At 41.2% G+C, this 13,395-nt stretch overlaps 1 protein-coding gene across 4 annotated transcripts in view; it reads right to left on the bottom strand.

The window, feature by feature from the left end:
* Positions 1-13,063, bottom strand: part of dock7 (dedicator of cytokinesis 7) — a 45,336-nt gene extending 32,273 nt beyond the window's left edge. For all 4 annotated transcript variants that reach the window (XM_076088337.1, XM_076088338.1, XM_076088339.1 and 1 more), the window contains exons 1-14: positions 12,957-13,063; positions 9,419-9,518; positions 8,073-8,248; positions 6,159-6,227; positions 5,894-6,023; positions 5,545-5,757; positions 5,200-5,285; positions 5,028-5,094; positions 4,370-4,519; positions 3,651-3,731; positions 3,139-3,301; positions 2,476-2,618; positions 2,236-2,329; positions 1,866-2,028 (exon numbers count right to left, since the gene is read on the bottom strand). In XM_076088337.1, coding sequence (XP_075944452.1) covers positions 1,866-2,028; positions 2,236-2,329; positions 2,476-2,618; positions 3,139-3,301; positions 3,651-3,731; positions 4,370-4,519; positions 5,028-5,094; positions 5,200-5,285; positions 5,545-5,757; positions 5,894-6,023; positions 6,159-6,227; positions 8,073-8,248; positions 9,419-9,518; positions 12,957-12,994 — 1,673 coding nt within the window. In that variant the 5' untranslated portion in view covers positions 12,995-13,063. The remainder of the gene's footprint in view (positions 1-1,865; positions 2,029-2,235; positions 2,330-2,475; positions 2,619-3,138; positions 3,302-3,650; positions 3,732-4,369; positions 4,520-5,027; positions 5,095-5,199; positions 5,286-5,544; positions 5,758-5,893; positions 6,024-6,158; positions 6,228-8,072; positions 8,249-9,418; positions 9,519-12,956) is intronic.
* Positions 13,064-13,395: the final 332 nt, after the last annotated feature.

The raw sequence follows: 13,395 nt of genomic DNA, 5'->3' as shown, positions 1-13,395 counted from the left end.
AGGCGGGTGCTGACCAACCAATAACAGGCCAAAACATTTCAGAAATTGCTGACCTGTCACAATGATGCAACCGTGCCATACAGGTCATTAACCTATTGGGTATAATCAAGCAAGGACGGTAGAATTGTCATGTTGCAACATCTGCAATCATTTGCAAAAATGCATATACCCGTTTCAGTGCTGGCTGCGAAATGCAACAGTACTGCAGTAGGAAAGAAAACTATAAGGAGAGATTACGAAGCAGTTCTAAAAGCTGAGATTGCTTGGCTGGAACAGAGAACTTAAATGTATTTGACAGCTTCTATGTTGACAAAGCTATTTGAAATTAATATTATCTTTGTGATGTGAAACTGTTTCATGTTTCCAACAGGTTATTACGTAAGGCATTATATAACATTATATAAGTCAATGTTCAAGAGAAACACTGCATCTCCAACATCTCAAAAGGTGTCCATTCTAGTGATTTGGTTTTTCCAATGAAAGTCATTTTTATGCAGATATTTTACACTGATTCATCCCTAGTTTCATGGAACACAATCCACAGAGTGGGGACAATGTCAGCAGTCAAATACTGTACAAAATGAGAGAGAGAGCTTTGGCAGCACAATGATGAGGGTTTTTGCTTTGTTTGTTCTATTTTTTTTACTCCGTAAAGTATTTAAACAATTTCATGCCATTATATCACTTCTGCTGGTATTGTTAGAAAAACATAATTTCTGTGTATTTCCAAATGTATTGAGTCATATTGATTCTTGTCCATTATTACAATATAGCTGTACTGTAAATGTGCCTCATACTAACACGCCATCCTAATAAGTACCTATAAGCTCTCACAAAACATATTTATGAAGTCAAAATAAAAATCTTGTCTAAATGACGAACACGTTGTCAACAGTGTGTTGATCTATAACTTTGTATTGAACTCAATCAAATTGAATATAACTTTAGTATAATATGTACGATGAAATACTGCCATCACAGTCAGTAAGACAGTATACTCATTCAAAATTTAAAACAATCGCTAAAACAATATATTACTTAAAAATGTGGATGCCTCCATTTGCATGCTTCCACATTGCTATAATCTGCATAAACGTTTTGTGTTTTCCAGCTCAGGACCTGTATCGTCCTGCTTACGGCTCATAATCTTCATCAAGTTTAGTAACTGTTCAAGTTCTCAATGACGTCAGAGTATAGTCAATATATATATATATATAAACTCAAAGGAAAAGTACATCAAAGAACTAGGTTTACGAAGAAAAAAATACTGTGAACCCAGACAACTACCTTCGACATTTAAATAAGTAAAAGAATATTACAAATGCAATAATTAGGATTTCCTTTCACCTAGTTCTGCTGGCTCTCAACTAGGTCTGGCATTAGTTTATCTCCAATAGGAAGGCACCTGGTTAAGCTGTGTTCAGGCTTTGATTGAGGTTCACTACAGGGAGTTTGCATCCGGCTCATGGAGCATGTGGCGTTTTGCCTATTTTCACCTGTATTCTCTAACAGGCAATCAATGTAACTCTCAATAGAACAACAGCTGCTAGTGGTTATATCCATCTATAGTCCTTGGATAAGTAAATCATTTCCAAAAAGGCTGTTAACTGTGAAAATTACAATTGAATTTTGACATTTGTACAGCAAACTGAGCTATGCCTGAATGACGGGTATGAGAGGGCTATGTTTAAATACATTCCATATCAATTCATTCAAAAGTCGCTTTACAATGAAAACAGTTAAAAACAGCTTGTATTTTGTGCAACCCATTGACAAAAAAAAGCTTTATCTTGACAAAATTGACCAAATTGAAAGATATAAAAACAAAGACTCAGTTTCCCGTACTCAAAATGTTTTTTCTGTACCTGTATTTGGTGTTTGGCACATAGACGTCCCTGGCAGGGAACTCCAGGATCTCCCTGGTGGGGCGTACCCTGCTGTCTGGGTAAGGTTTGACCTGCAGAAGGTCAGGGGTCAAGCAATAGTGAGGGTTCTCCGGAGCTGGAGAAATGTCCAACTTCAACTGGGCTGTGGTGACAGAATGACAGAATGGAAAGGGAGCAAGTGTACGGGGAGGTAAAGAAAGACAAAAGGTGATTTATTTATTTGACACACAAGTGGTTCACGTCTTCAAATTTCCAAGTAATTCAAGGGAATCGTGACACCAAATAGAGATGAGCATCAGGTTAACAACTGCTGACGGGATAAATAATGACTCAATCAAAATGATTGTACCTGTGATGGGTCTGAGTCTCCTCAGCACCGAAGAAGGCCTTCTCATGTCAGCTAAGAACTTATACAAGTCCTCATCACTCAGTCTGTCCCCCTCCTAAAACTCACATGTGCAACGTCTAAATATTTCATACAAAATTACAAAGAGAAAGCTGAATGGTGTATGATAAGTAAGAGGACAAATCAGCCCAATCAGTGCTTTAAAAACATGTATCAGACTTGTATATATGTGGTTGTGGAGACCTGTTTGAAAAAGTTGGTGATGGTAAGTGTCGCAGGTCTAAATCCTGTCAGACTGCATGACTCGTCTCCACTGGTGGTCCTCTCCAGGGAACGCCTTCCCATGATGCTCGAGTTCCTCCGTTCTGACCATGAGCCTTTTCTCTCTGCACACAAGGGGGAAAAAAACAACAGCAGCATTTTAAAAACTTAAATTCTGTATATTGACAGAATATTCTTTTATGGGATGCTACAACAGGCTCAAGTTTAATCCCATATTTCTGACCCATGTGACAGAGAACATACATTTCTCTGATCTGCCTAGCAACAAAACAGCAGCCACCACAATCAGCATCAAAGATACCCTGTGAGGTTAAAGGTTAGACAAACACCAAAGGTCACACTCAAAATAACACACCGAGGATCAACAAGGCATGATGTTTTGCTCTGTTTGAATTTCTCTTGTACTATTCGTTGTTGGCCCATGAGCCTTAGGCGTGTATGTATTTGTTACATTTTGTTTTACAAACTCAGGAAATGTACCTGGCATCAGATCGGTACTCTGTATGAGCAGACACCCAAAGCCCAGCTATCGCTTTCTGTATCTGGACTGAAAATCCCTCACTGAGATACCATATGTTTACAGTTACAATCCAAAGGGTTGTGTTAAAAAAGGGAATGTGAGACCTGTGAGGCTCATCTCCAGCTCCGTATCTCTCTCAAGACTGCCGGCACTGTTCACGATGTTCATCAGGTGGATGGCGGTCCAGGCGAAGGGCATGCGGTAGCGGCCAAGACGTTGGCAGAACTGCTCTGACTGGCCACGAAGCTTCTCTAACTTCTCTTTATTCTACAAAAAAAAAAAAAAATAGTTCACTTAAGTTTGTTAAATCTGCCATTTACAAAAAAAAACAAAAAAAACATAGCTTGCATTACATACTCCTAATAATAAGCTTATATTACGGTTTACGTATTCACTCATTCATTAAAACTTGATCATAAATTGTAGAACATTTAGGTGATAATATGGTTTGCATTGCCTGGAACAGCGATGTCATTTTAAAACTGAACCTTTGGCTAACATAATGGATAAAAAAAAGAACATAGTTATTATCTGTAATAGTATCATTATAATTCACTTAAGACATGCCTCAAAAGGTTTTATGTGGCATTTAACATCTCATTTACACGGACCATACCTTGGCAGCATCTGACTCTTTGAAGACCATGTAAGGCTCAGCACACTCTCCAATATCACCTTGCTGCAGTACCTTTTCGAGCTGCAGACAAAGCACATACATTTAGTTACCTCCCTCACACACAGCAGCGAAAGGATCAAAACGGGACAAAGACTGACCTTCAAATTACGGTATTGGCCTGACACAACACTTTCTTCTGGAAATTACGTTAAAAAAAAAAGTGGATGTCATATTGTATTGGAGGACCATTCAGGGGATCATATATTCGTTTTAAACAGAAACCAGTGTAACACTGGCTCCTACAGAGACTACTGCATTATGAGTTGTTTGCAGCCTTAATGCTATTCGGCTAACAAGCTCCTTTAAGTCCATAGATAACAGTATCAATAATTGATGGTGTCTTTCAGGGTGAAACCTACAGGGGTTTCTAATGGCTCGTGTAGCGCGTTGTGCTGCCATGAAGGAAATAATGATGAGTGAAAAGGTGTCGAAAGCAGCGACCGACGTCTTTACTGCTGAAACAGACCTTGGACTGAATCATCCGTTATGCCTAATTTCCACTATATAGTTTGGCTCGACTCGACACTTTTGGTGCAAGGTCCTTTTCTACATTTTGTTTTCCAAAGTGGTATCTTCAAAAACGTCTTACGTCTTACACACAAACGTATCTATTTTTTTTTTTTGCTAAATCAAGACAAAATAAATCAGAACTGTGTGACCTTGATGACAAGGAAGACGTCCTGGGAAGGGTAGGAGATGGAGAATATGGCAGAGCGTGCCAGCGTGGAGATGGCTGCTGTCTGAATGTGCGGACGAAGCATCCCCTTCGTCTGCTCAGAGTTTAAGTCGAAGAAAAAGGTCTCCGATATCTGAGAGACACATCCAAACAGACACACAGGTGATTAGAACACAATCATAACGCACATTTTAAATGTAATCCATTGTCTATACCATAACCATATTCAATCATCATTTTTGAGTGAATGGCTGTGTCACAGCAACCGGATTTCTTCCTTGTAGTGGCTGACAATCAGGATAACATATCAGTAACAAATGACCCACTTGGTAAAGTAATGGAGCTCCAGTGCAGAGCAATATATATATGAGAGATTTACTTGTCAAGGCAACTGCTACCCTCTAGTGTTTGTCAGCTAAAGGGAAGTGGAGAGAACCAGCAGTGGATGATCTTCTTCAGATAGATACATGGTTACAGTTTATGATTTAACTGCATTCCTGCAAGCATAACAGGGCCACAACATAAAGTTTTATAGTCAACTCATCAAATTCATTTTGGCCTCCCAACAATTTTAATGGTTTGCAGAAGTGACAACAACAACTCAGGGCTGAGGAGGCACTGAGGAAAGCATAACAGCGTACCTTTTTCTTTTCCTTGACATCGTATAAGGCCAAACTAGCAAATATCGGTTCAATTTCGATCTCAAACCTTCAAGGGGAGAGGAAAAAGGAGTGGGGTCAGCAGAAAGCAGCAGTTAAATAAAAGAGTTAAAGGCTTTTTTTCCCCCTGAAAAAAAGGCTGTCCACCACTTACTTCAAGGACAAGCACTTGACGAGTAGCCTCTGGCCAAAGTGTTCTTTGGGTACTTCGGGCACACAGTGGCGCTCAATGGGCTCCTCCTACACAGTCAGAGAAGATCACAAACACAAAAAAATCAGTAACTCTTTTTCAACACGACTGTGAATATCCACGCTGTGATGAAAAACAGATTACTGACATCCTGGGACTGGTTTAAAACACAGAAGATTGAATTCATTGCCTTACCTGGACTGAGTAACCTTCAAAACTTCTACAGAAAAGTACAAAACGTACATACAGACGTAATGGTGACTAGCAGAAAAAAGGGGTTCCAGCGAAAGTAAACGGGTAAAAGTCTACCTCATCGAGGGCCGGGTGCAGAGCGAAGACTTCGCGGTGGCGGTTGGCCTTGCGATGCTCTTCGTTGTGCCTGTCGATCTCCTCGTTGGGGGCCCGGTCGAGGAGGTGAGGGAGGAGGGCATCGGGGAGGGAGTTCTTCAAGTCAAAGATGCTGCAGGCCCAGCTGCCACGCGGGGTGTCGTCTATAGACATCGACCGCCGCTTCAGGTCATCCTACAGGACAAACAACACAAAAAAAATCGAACTATTTATGTGGTCATCCAAATATCTTTCTGTCATCAATCGGAAATAGAGATCACAAATTTCCTTTTTTCTTTTTTTTTTTTTAAACCACTGAATGATTAAGTACCTGGTCATCCTGGTAGCTGCTGCTGTCTGGCATCTCATCCGCCTCAAACACTTGTTTGGGCAGGCCCTTCTGACGCTCCTTCTGCTTATCCAGGGTGTTGGGGTTAAAGCCTGTACCAAGCTTGTGGTACCTAACGGAGAAACACAGTGCTGTGCTTAACATTAATGCTCAATGTAGTCATCCCTTTTTACAGCTATAATGTCAATATTAAAGAGTTAACGAGTGAAATCGGGTGATAAAATAATTCCACACAGTGAAGTCTTACCTTCTGTTGACGACGGTCCAATCTTCTGTGTAGGATCTGACACAGTCTCTGACATGAGTATCAGTGTCCCTGAAGCCAGACACACTCAATCAATCAAACACGTTTGATTTTAACAGCACGAGTCACACTTTAAACGCATTAGTCTCGGATGCACAAAGATGACAGGCTATCAGGCTGATGTTATTTAACCTTCCTGGTACATCACACAGTGACGTGCACTTGCAATGTTTGTGTCAGACCAAGAGCCAAAGCTGCAGTAAGTAATGACATTAAGCCCACGAGCCTTTTATCTTTAAACATGTGGTGCCGTGTAGTGACTGAACAATATTTTGCAAACTTTTGAAAAAAATGTCTGCCTTTTGCTGAAGTCACTATAACCTCCAAAAGTCCAAAAGGAATAACAGCAAAATAAGAAAAAGAAAATGATAACAGACATACACAAACACACCATTCTTTTACTTCTTTAGAAGGGAGGCGATTGGTCTGATTAGGTTACTTTACTAATGAAACTCCTTGTGTGCAGCATCGAACACAAAGCAGGGAAATGGAATGATAGAGTTAGCAAAGCCTCATGGCCATGCGGCAGACAATTTGAAGAGGGCAGCGTGGCAAGTGATAACGTTTACCATTTAACAAATGATAATAGAGATGGAAAGTGGAAATCAAATGTGGAACCACATGGTAAATGTCTAAAGACAATAATCATAATACAATTTGACTTGATTTCAATACTCCGGTTCAAATTCAGACTCAGGTATATATTATCTATAATCTATTTGCTTAATGTTTATATATTTTTATGAATTCAAGATGCTAAATGTATTTAATTAAAAAAGTATATGCCTTTAGTGATTTAAAGCTCCGACAAGGAACTTTCATTTGGTGTTGATTTTGGTGGTCCCTGCAGACTAAAGTGGTGGTGTTAGTTCCAGAGTCCCTTTAGAAAAGTTATTAATCTACTCCAGCAGGGTCTGACAGTCTGCCCTGTGCAGTCCTGGTTCTGGTTGTCTCGTGCACGCATTTATGAACAACATTTCCAGTGTTTCCTGTAGGATTTGTTGTCGCAGCGGGCTGGTGGTCATCACACTGGGTTTAACTGTGTAACGGCAACAACAGATTGTTTGCTGATGCAGTCCGGGATCAGCAAACTGTCCGTTTCTGCCATTACTCAGGTTTAGCACCTTGTACTTAGGGCATAGTTTGGGCTCGACGAGCAACGCGCTGTGCCTTGCTCAACGCAGCAAAAAGCCGTCATGGCGCCTCACACGCCGTTGGAAATAACGGGTTTCATGGTGCAGTGGTGCGGTTGTCGCTTTCTGTGTAAAAGACCTTTAAGACCCAGGCGCTGGCTGAACTCGAAGTTGCTACTGCCACGAACTGAAGGTATGTCTCTGGAGCTGCCATCCTCTCTCTTTTTGGCAAAGTAGTCTCCTGGTGCCGGGAAGTGAGGAACTGCTGGGGCGCTGGCTCGTTAATTCTTCCCTCATTTGTGGTGTGATGAACATTCAATTCAAGCTACTGTAGCTGTCATATTTCGTGAGCCGCTGCTGCAAAATGTATAACGGAAACACTCATTGTGAGATGTGGTTTTACATCGACGTGAGAATTCATGTTGGTGGCTAAAACAAAGCTGACGTTAGCTGCATTTGTCCCTGCAAAGCTTTCTGTGATTAAGAGAATGATGGCCAACTTGCACCAGGCAATTGATAGTAGTATGTATTAAGTTGAGACTAATGAAGTGAGTAAAGATATTCATGACCAAGTTTCTTCTTTTCTTGCACGATTCATGATGCTCATGGAAAACACTGCCGGCCTTGTCCACAGGGGCCGGCAAAGTCAACACAAAATGATAGTTCCTTGTAGTTGCTTTACCTCCACAACTACTTCAGTATTTCAATCGCACAGCACCCTTACCCTTCTTCCGGGACGGCTTGCGCAACTGTGCGACACTCCCTGGGTGTGTGGATGACTTCGATGTCATCTGGGGGGAACTCAATCAGATCTCTCAGGGGACCCGACTCAACGATGGGAGGGTGAGTGATGAGGTACTCCTCAAAATCCACCGGCTCCACCGCCTCTGTGAGGGGAACCTGGTGAGCAGTGAGGGGGGGGGGGGGATCATAGGGATGGGAAGAGTTCATTAGCTGTGAAGACTTTGTCAGCTATTCAGTTCTCCTGTCTGCACCTCTTCTTATTTTTAATGTACATAAATGTCTTGGCAAAGTCTTAAAAGTCTCACGTTTAAGGCTTTAGGGAATGGATTCCCCATAAAACATCTGAGGAAAGTAACAGAGCTTACACCACTAACCACTAACAGTATGCGCCTCTCTCTCTCTCTCTCTCTCTCTCTCTCTCTCTCTCTCTCTCTCTCTCTCTCTCTCTCTCTCTCTCTCTCTCTCTCTCTCTCTCTCTCTCTCTCTCTCTCTCTCTCTCTCTCTCTCTCTACATAAATACCTTTCACAGTTTAATTAAAAGCCAACTGTAGCCCTAACTAAGGAGGAGAGGGGGAGCAGGAGCATTTGCTGGTGTTGTGGCTCTGGGCTGCTCAGGGGGAATTTGGCACTTACCCTTTAACAAACATATTGTCTGGCCTCAATCATTTGTAACCCTACAAACACTGCAGCAGAAATTGGATGTGGGGAACAGGCCAATCAATGGTTAACCCTCATGGTATTTACAACAACAGCTGTGCGGCCATTCTAACAAAACAGAAAATTACATCCTTGTCTTAGGTTGTAATATTGTGGTGAGACCAATATCAGCAGGCATCAGCAGGCATCAGCTGAACTGAGTAATCAATATTTGATGATGCATGTCTAACATTTAACCTACATTCAACCCTTGCAAATCTGCAAAATGTTATAGTTCAAATCAAATCTACACTCTATAGCTACACATAAAAACATCGTAAGAATGGTAACAAGTTGGACACAGCACATTGTTTTCCAACCACCCCAGAGTGTGATTTCTTTATACCAAAACAAATACAGGCATGTGAGCAGAGAGTTCATCAGTGTGTGTGTGTGTGTGTGTGTGTGTGTGTGTGTTTGTTTTCCCAACATAGCAGACACCAGAATTGTATTTGGCCTAATGTGAAAAATCAACAGCATCTCAACTGTTGACAGCTGAGACACTGTCATTGTAATTTATGCTGTGTTTTCAGACTATGCAGCAGCAGCAGCTGTCACACTTGTGTGATGATCAAAGACTCGATATCAACAGTAGGCTCCGGCCTTTCACTGGTCTCTGAGACTACTCACTGTGTTGCTTGTTGCGGCCCCGACATTGAGGTTTTTGAATAGTTGCGGGGACCCCCCATACTGGCCAGCTATCTGCTTTCTGACCTCTGCTGCCACAGTCCTGCAAACAAAGGAGAGGTGGGAGGGTTTAGGGAGGGAGGAAGAGAAGTCTGTGTAATGATCCACAAACCAGACACTGTTGGCTTTGTTGTCATGACTGAGAATCACAACAATACAATACTGTAACAATGTTTGGCCATAATAATAACAATGGGAGAAAACAGGTGATTCTGCAAAACACAATACTGAAACATACTCTGCTATGATACATTATGATCGATACTGCAAGGCACTCTTCTATTACACAGCCTAAAACCTGTGGAACTGAGGAGGGAATTACCCCTTTAAATAGCTTAACTAAGCAACATGAGCTTATTGTCATACTACATCAATTCTGCAACATCTCTTACCTTGTTCCCTGTCTTTCTCTACACTGTGAACTGTTAAATAAAGGCAAAACTGACTACAAAATATATTTTTTTTTTTATATTTCAGATATGTGTGCGTATCAAAAGAGAAAACAATCGCAGCTCCGGGGCCACCGTACCAACAATATCACAAGATATACCGCACTATCACTTGTGCTATTTGTCCCACCCCTATGGCTGAGAATAAACAGAAAACTTTCAAAGCCAATTTTACCTTATAATTCAATCAAATACGTTCAGTCCTAAGGATAAGTGGTATTCAGCATTTTAGCTGCGAAAAGGGCATTAAAAAGAAAAAGAAAAAAAGAGTAATAAATTGCAATATTCATCAATTTCCGTATCAAAACTGTTATTCCTGGAGAACATAAAAGGAGTTTAATGTTAAAACAAAGTGGCTAACATTATGCAATAATATTGTATTGTGAGATATTTTATGGTGTCAATCCAAAGTGACACCTGATGACTGGTGACACTTACTGTTATTCAACTGAAATAAATCAACATATTAAAAGCATTCCTTCACACTGCTGGATTTTGCTATTTTTTACCTGAAATACATGAAGCTTTTAAAGATCAGGCTTCCTAACTTGAACAATTTTACACGCAATTAGGATTTTCTCTGTGTCTCATAGTCTAACTGTGTCGCTTCGGACAAACTCCTATATTCCACCCAGACAGAGAGGAAAGAAACAAGTGAAAACCTCTGGACCCCAGTGGTCAGCACAAAGCTCCTGCTGTTCAACAGCTGCTGTTGCAACACTCATACACAGGTGCTCTAAATCACAGCAAGCACCGAAAACCACTCAGACCTTTGCCTTGAACAAAACAACAACGCAGCAAGTAGCCCAAAGTGACACAAACAAATAACAAATTTGAACCAAGGATGAGGTTCAAAACTCTGAAGGCACAAGGTGACGTTACACAGGTAACACAGAGGCTGTATGGATCCAACCGTTAGGATTAACCATGTTTATTCATTACTTTTCTTCATAAGCAACACCCATCTTCTGTTTGTCTTCGCTCTCCATTCTGAAAGCACTATCACAGTGACTAGTTTGAAGGTTACAGTAATGGTGGTGAGTAAGGATTAGGTGCGATCCAGTCAGCAATGTTGCAAAACTGCAAATGTCTGAACAGAGTCTGGTTTCCCTTAAAGCCACCGTAGTGCTGAGTTCATCACTGTTCCGTCATAAAGAAATACAAGGTTGCAAAACAGAGGAGGTTTAAGCTAATCTCCTACAATGCATGGCCCGACTGGCCAGTTTTAAGATGAACTTCATTTAGAAGAACATGATAACGTGCTGTAGTAGAGATCCAGTGGGCCTCTGCAGTGCAGCGCTGTTCACAAACGGAGAAAGGCAACGGCACTGAACCGACAAACACATTCCACAGTCCTCCCACCAGACCTTCACTCAGCACAGACGAATAACTCGGGTAAACAAACAGCCGTCTCTATCTTGAGGATGGTAATAACACCGATAACTCCCGGGGGAAAATATATTAAATGGTGGCATTTGAAGATTATACTATAAGAGAACCATTCAACTGAGACATGTGGTGTAAACTTCTGGGTTAAAGTCACTTTAGTAACACAACTTTAGTCACTTTGTTTGTTTGCCTCAATGTGTGACATAAGCTAACTTACTTCCATTGCTAAAAATCACTTAAAAAGGTGGAATTGAGGCACTTTTTTCCCCATGGGTAAATGAACGTGAGCAACATTAAAAGAGTCTGAAAACAACAAACACATTTTTAACCTTGTGTTTAGGGAAGTTTCACTGAGATTTCAACTGCACAAATGCATGACGTGGATACACTATCACAAAGACTTGCACAGTATAGTTCTGATACAACAGCCAACCACCTTTGTGAAGTTAAAAATGCTTATTTTCTGTTGAAACTGTGTCAGAAAGTAGTCTCCTCAGCTGACCATCCCATCAGGCATCTCAGCCTCATCCTGTGTAAACAACCTGCCATGAGATGGGGCATTCTCAATCCACAGAAATCAATACGAAAACTCTCAATAATAGGACGTGGTTTTCATTAACGGGGACTGGATTCACACTATAATAGAAATGCAGGCAACACCAGCAAAGAAGTAAACATCCTGACATCCACGATCACAGCAGACACACACTCAGAATCCAACATGCAATGTTTTGTCGAAGAGAGGAAAACAGAGAAGATCATGTGTATGTTCTGCAATAATGTAGTTTTTACATATAGAAAACAAAATGCATTATAACAGATATTCCTCTTCTCCAACTCCATGTCATCATGATAACCTCTCCAGAAGGGTGTAAAAGTAAAGATGTCTGACATTGATTCAGAGGAAAAACTGAATCAATAAGCAGACAAATATTAGTTCTCTCTCAATATTTACAAGATTGACTTGACTGTGAATTCAATAATCAGCAAACAGAATATATATATATCTATATCTCTAACGTTATCCATCTATCAGCTGGGATGATGGTATTTGACAGCTCGCACAAAAACCTTTGTTAAAGAGATTAACGTACTTTGATCTGTCTGAGAGGCGATGGAGAGATTAATACATCGCTGTTCACTAGCTGCTGATGGAGGCTTTTGTTTCCAGTCTTACTGTATTACAATGATCTCTCTTGTCAATGGGTTCTCGCTTAAAACATAACTTAAAGTTCAGTCTCATCTCTACCGTTAGTGCCCACTAGCATCCCATCGCTAGCTAACGTTACAGTAGGCAGGTTAGCCAACTGTCAAAAATTAACGGTTTTCAATTTACAGTGAGTCCCTTTCATTGCGGATAACGAACGAAAACCAGAGTGCCTGTAATACATTTATTTCAACAATGTAACGTCTCCCTCCTTTGTTAGCATTCAGGGGGAGAGAGACTAGAAGCTAGCGGTGACGCCGTCTGTCTGGGTGGGTCTGAGCATCTCTACCGATGTGGCTAACGAGCGGCTAGCTCTGATAGCTGGGCCTCCTCCACAGGGTTCCCTCAGCGGTTGGTCTGAGGGCGACCTACATAGAGGCGACATAGTGCTCAGTGCGCCTTTGACGAGCTCGTATCGGGGTCTCGAGTCTTTTACCTGCTGATTTTCTGGGCAAAGGCGCGGCGTTCAGCCATGGCAGTGGCCGCTGATGTGCTTTAAAATTCCCAGGCAGGCTTGTGCAGGAGGCAGACTCGGCTTTCCAATCACTCACTACAGCCACAGGGAAAACTGGAAAACGGGAGAATGGGATCGTTACCGTAATGGCAGTAATGGTTTGCAACAGAACACACCCCAAAGAAAATCTATTGCGCACCGTACTGCGAGGAATAAAGCTACACTACACTGTTAAAGATTTTACATACATTTAACATCAAAGTCACCCTTTTTTATAAATGTCATTTAGTTTTGTTTATTTTTTCATTGTTATTTTGATTATTCCTCCTTGAGCACCGTGGACATCCATTTCAAGACATTCCCATACTTCTATGTTGTCATTTTTATTTCACACCTTATGATTTTACCTGAGAGATTAGAC

This window comes from Anarhichas minor, unplaced genomic scaffold (genome assembly GCF_050575085.1).
Source record: "Anarhichas minor isolate MPS153535 unplaced genomic scaffold, ASM5057508v1 ptg000010l, whole genome shotgun sequence".
In the NCBI taxonomy this organism is placed as follows: Eukaryota; Metazoa; Chordata; class Actinopteri; order Perciformes; family Anarhichadidae; genus Anarhichas; species Anarhichas minor.
Note: the sequence above shows the minus strand (reverse complement) of the source record. Positions and strands in the feature narration are given on the sequence as shown.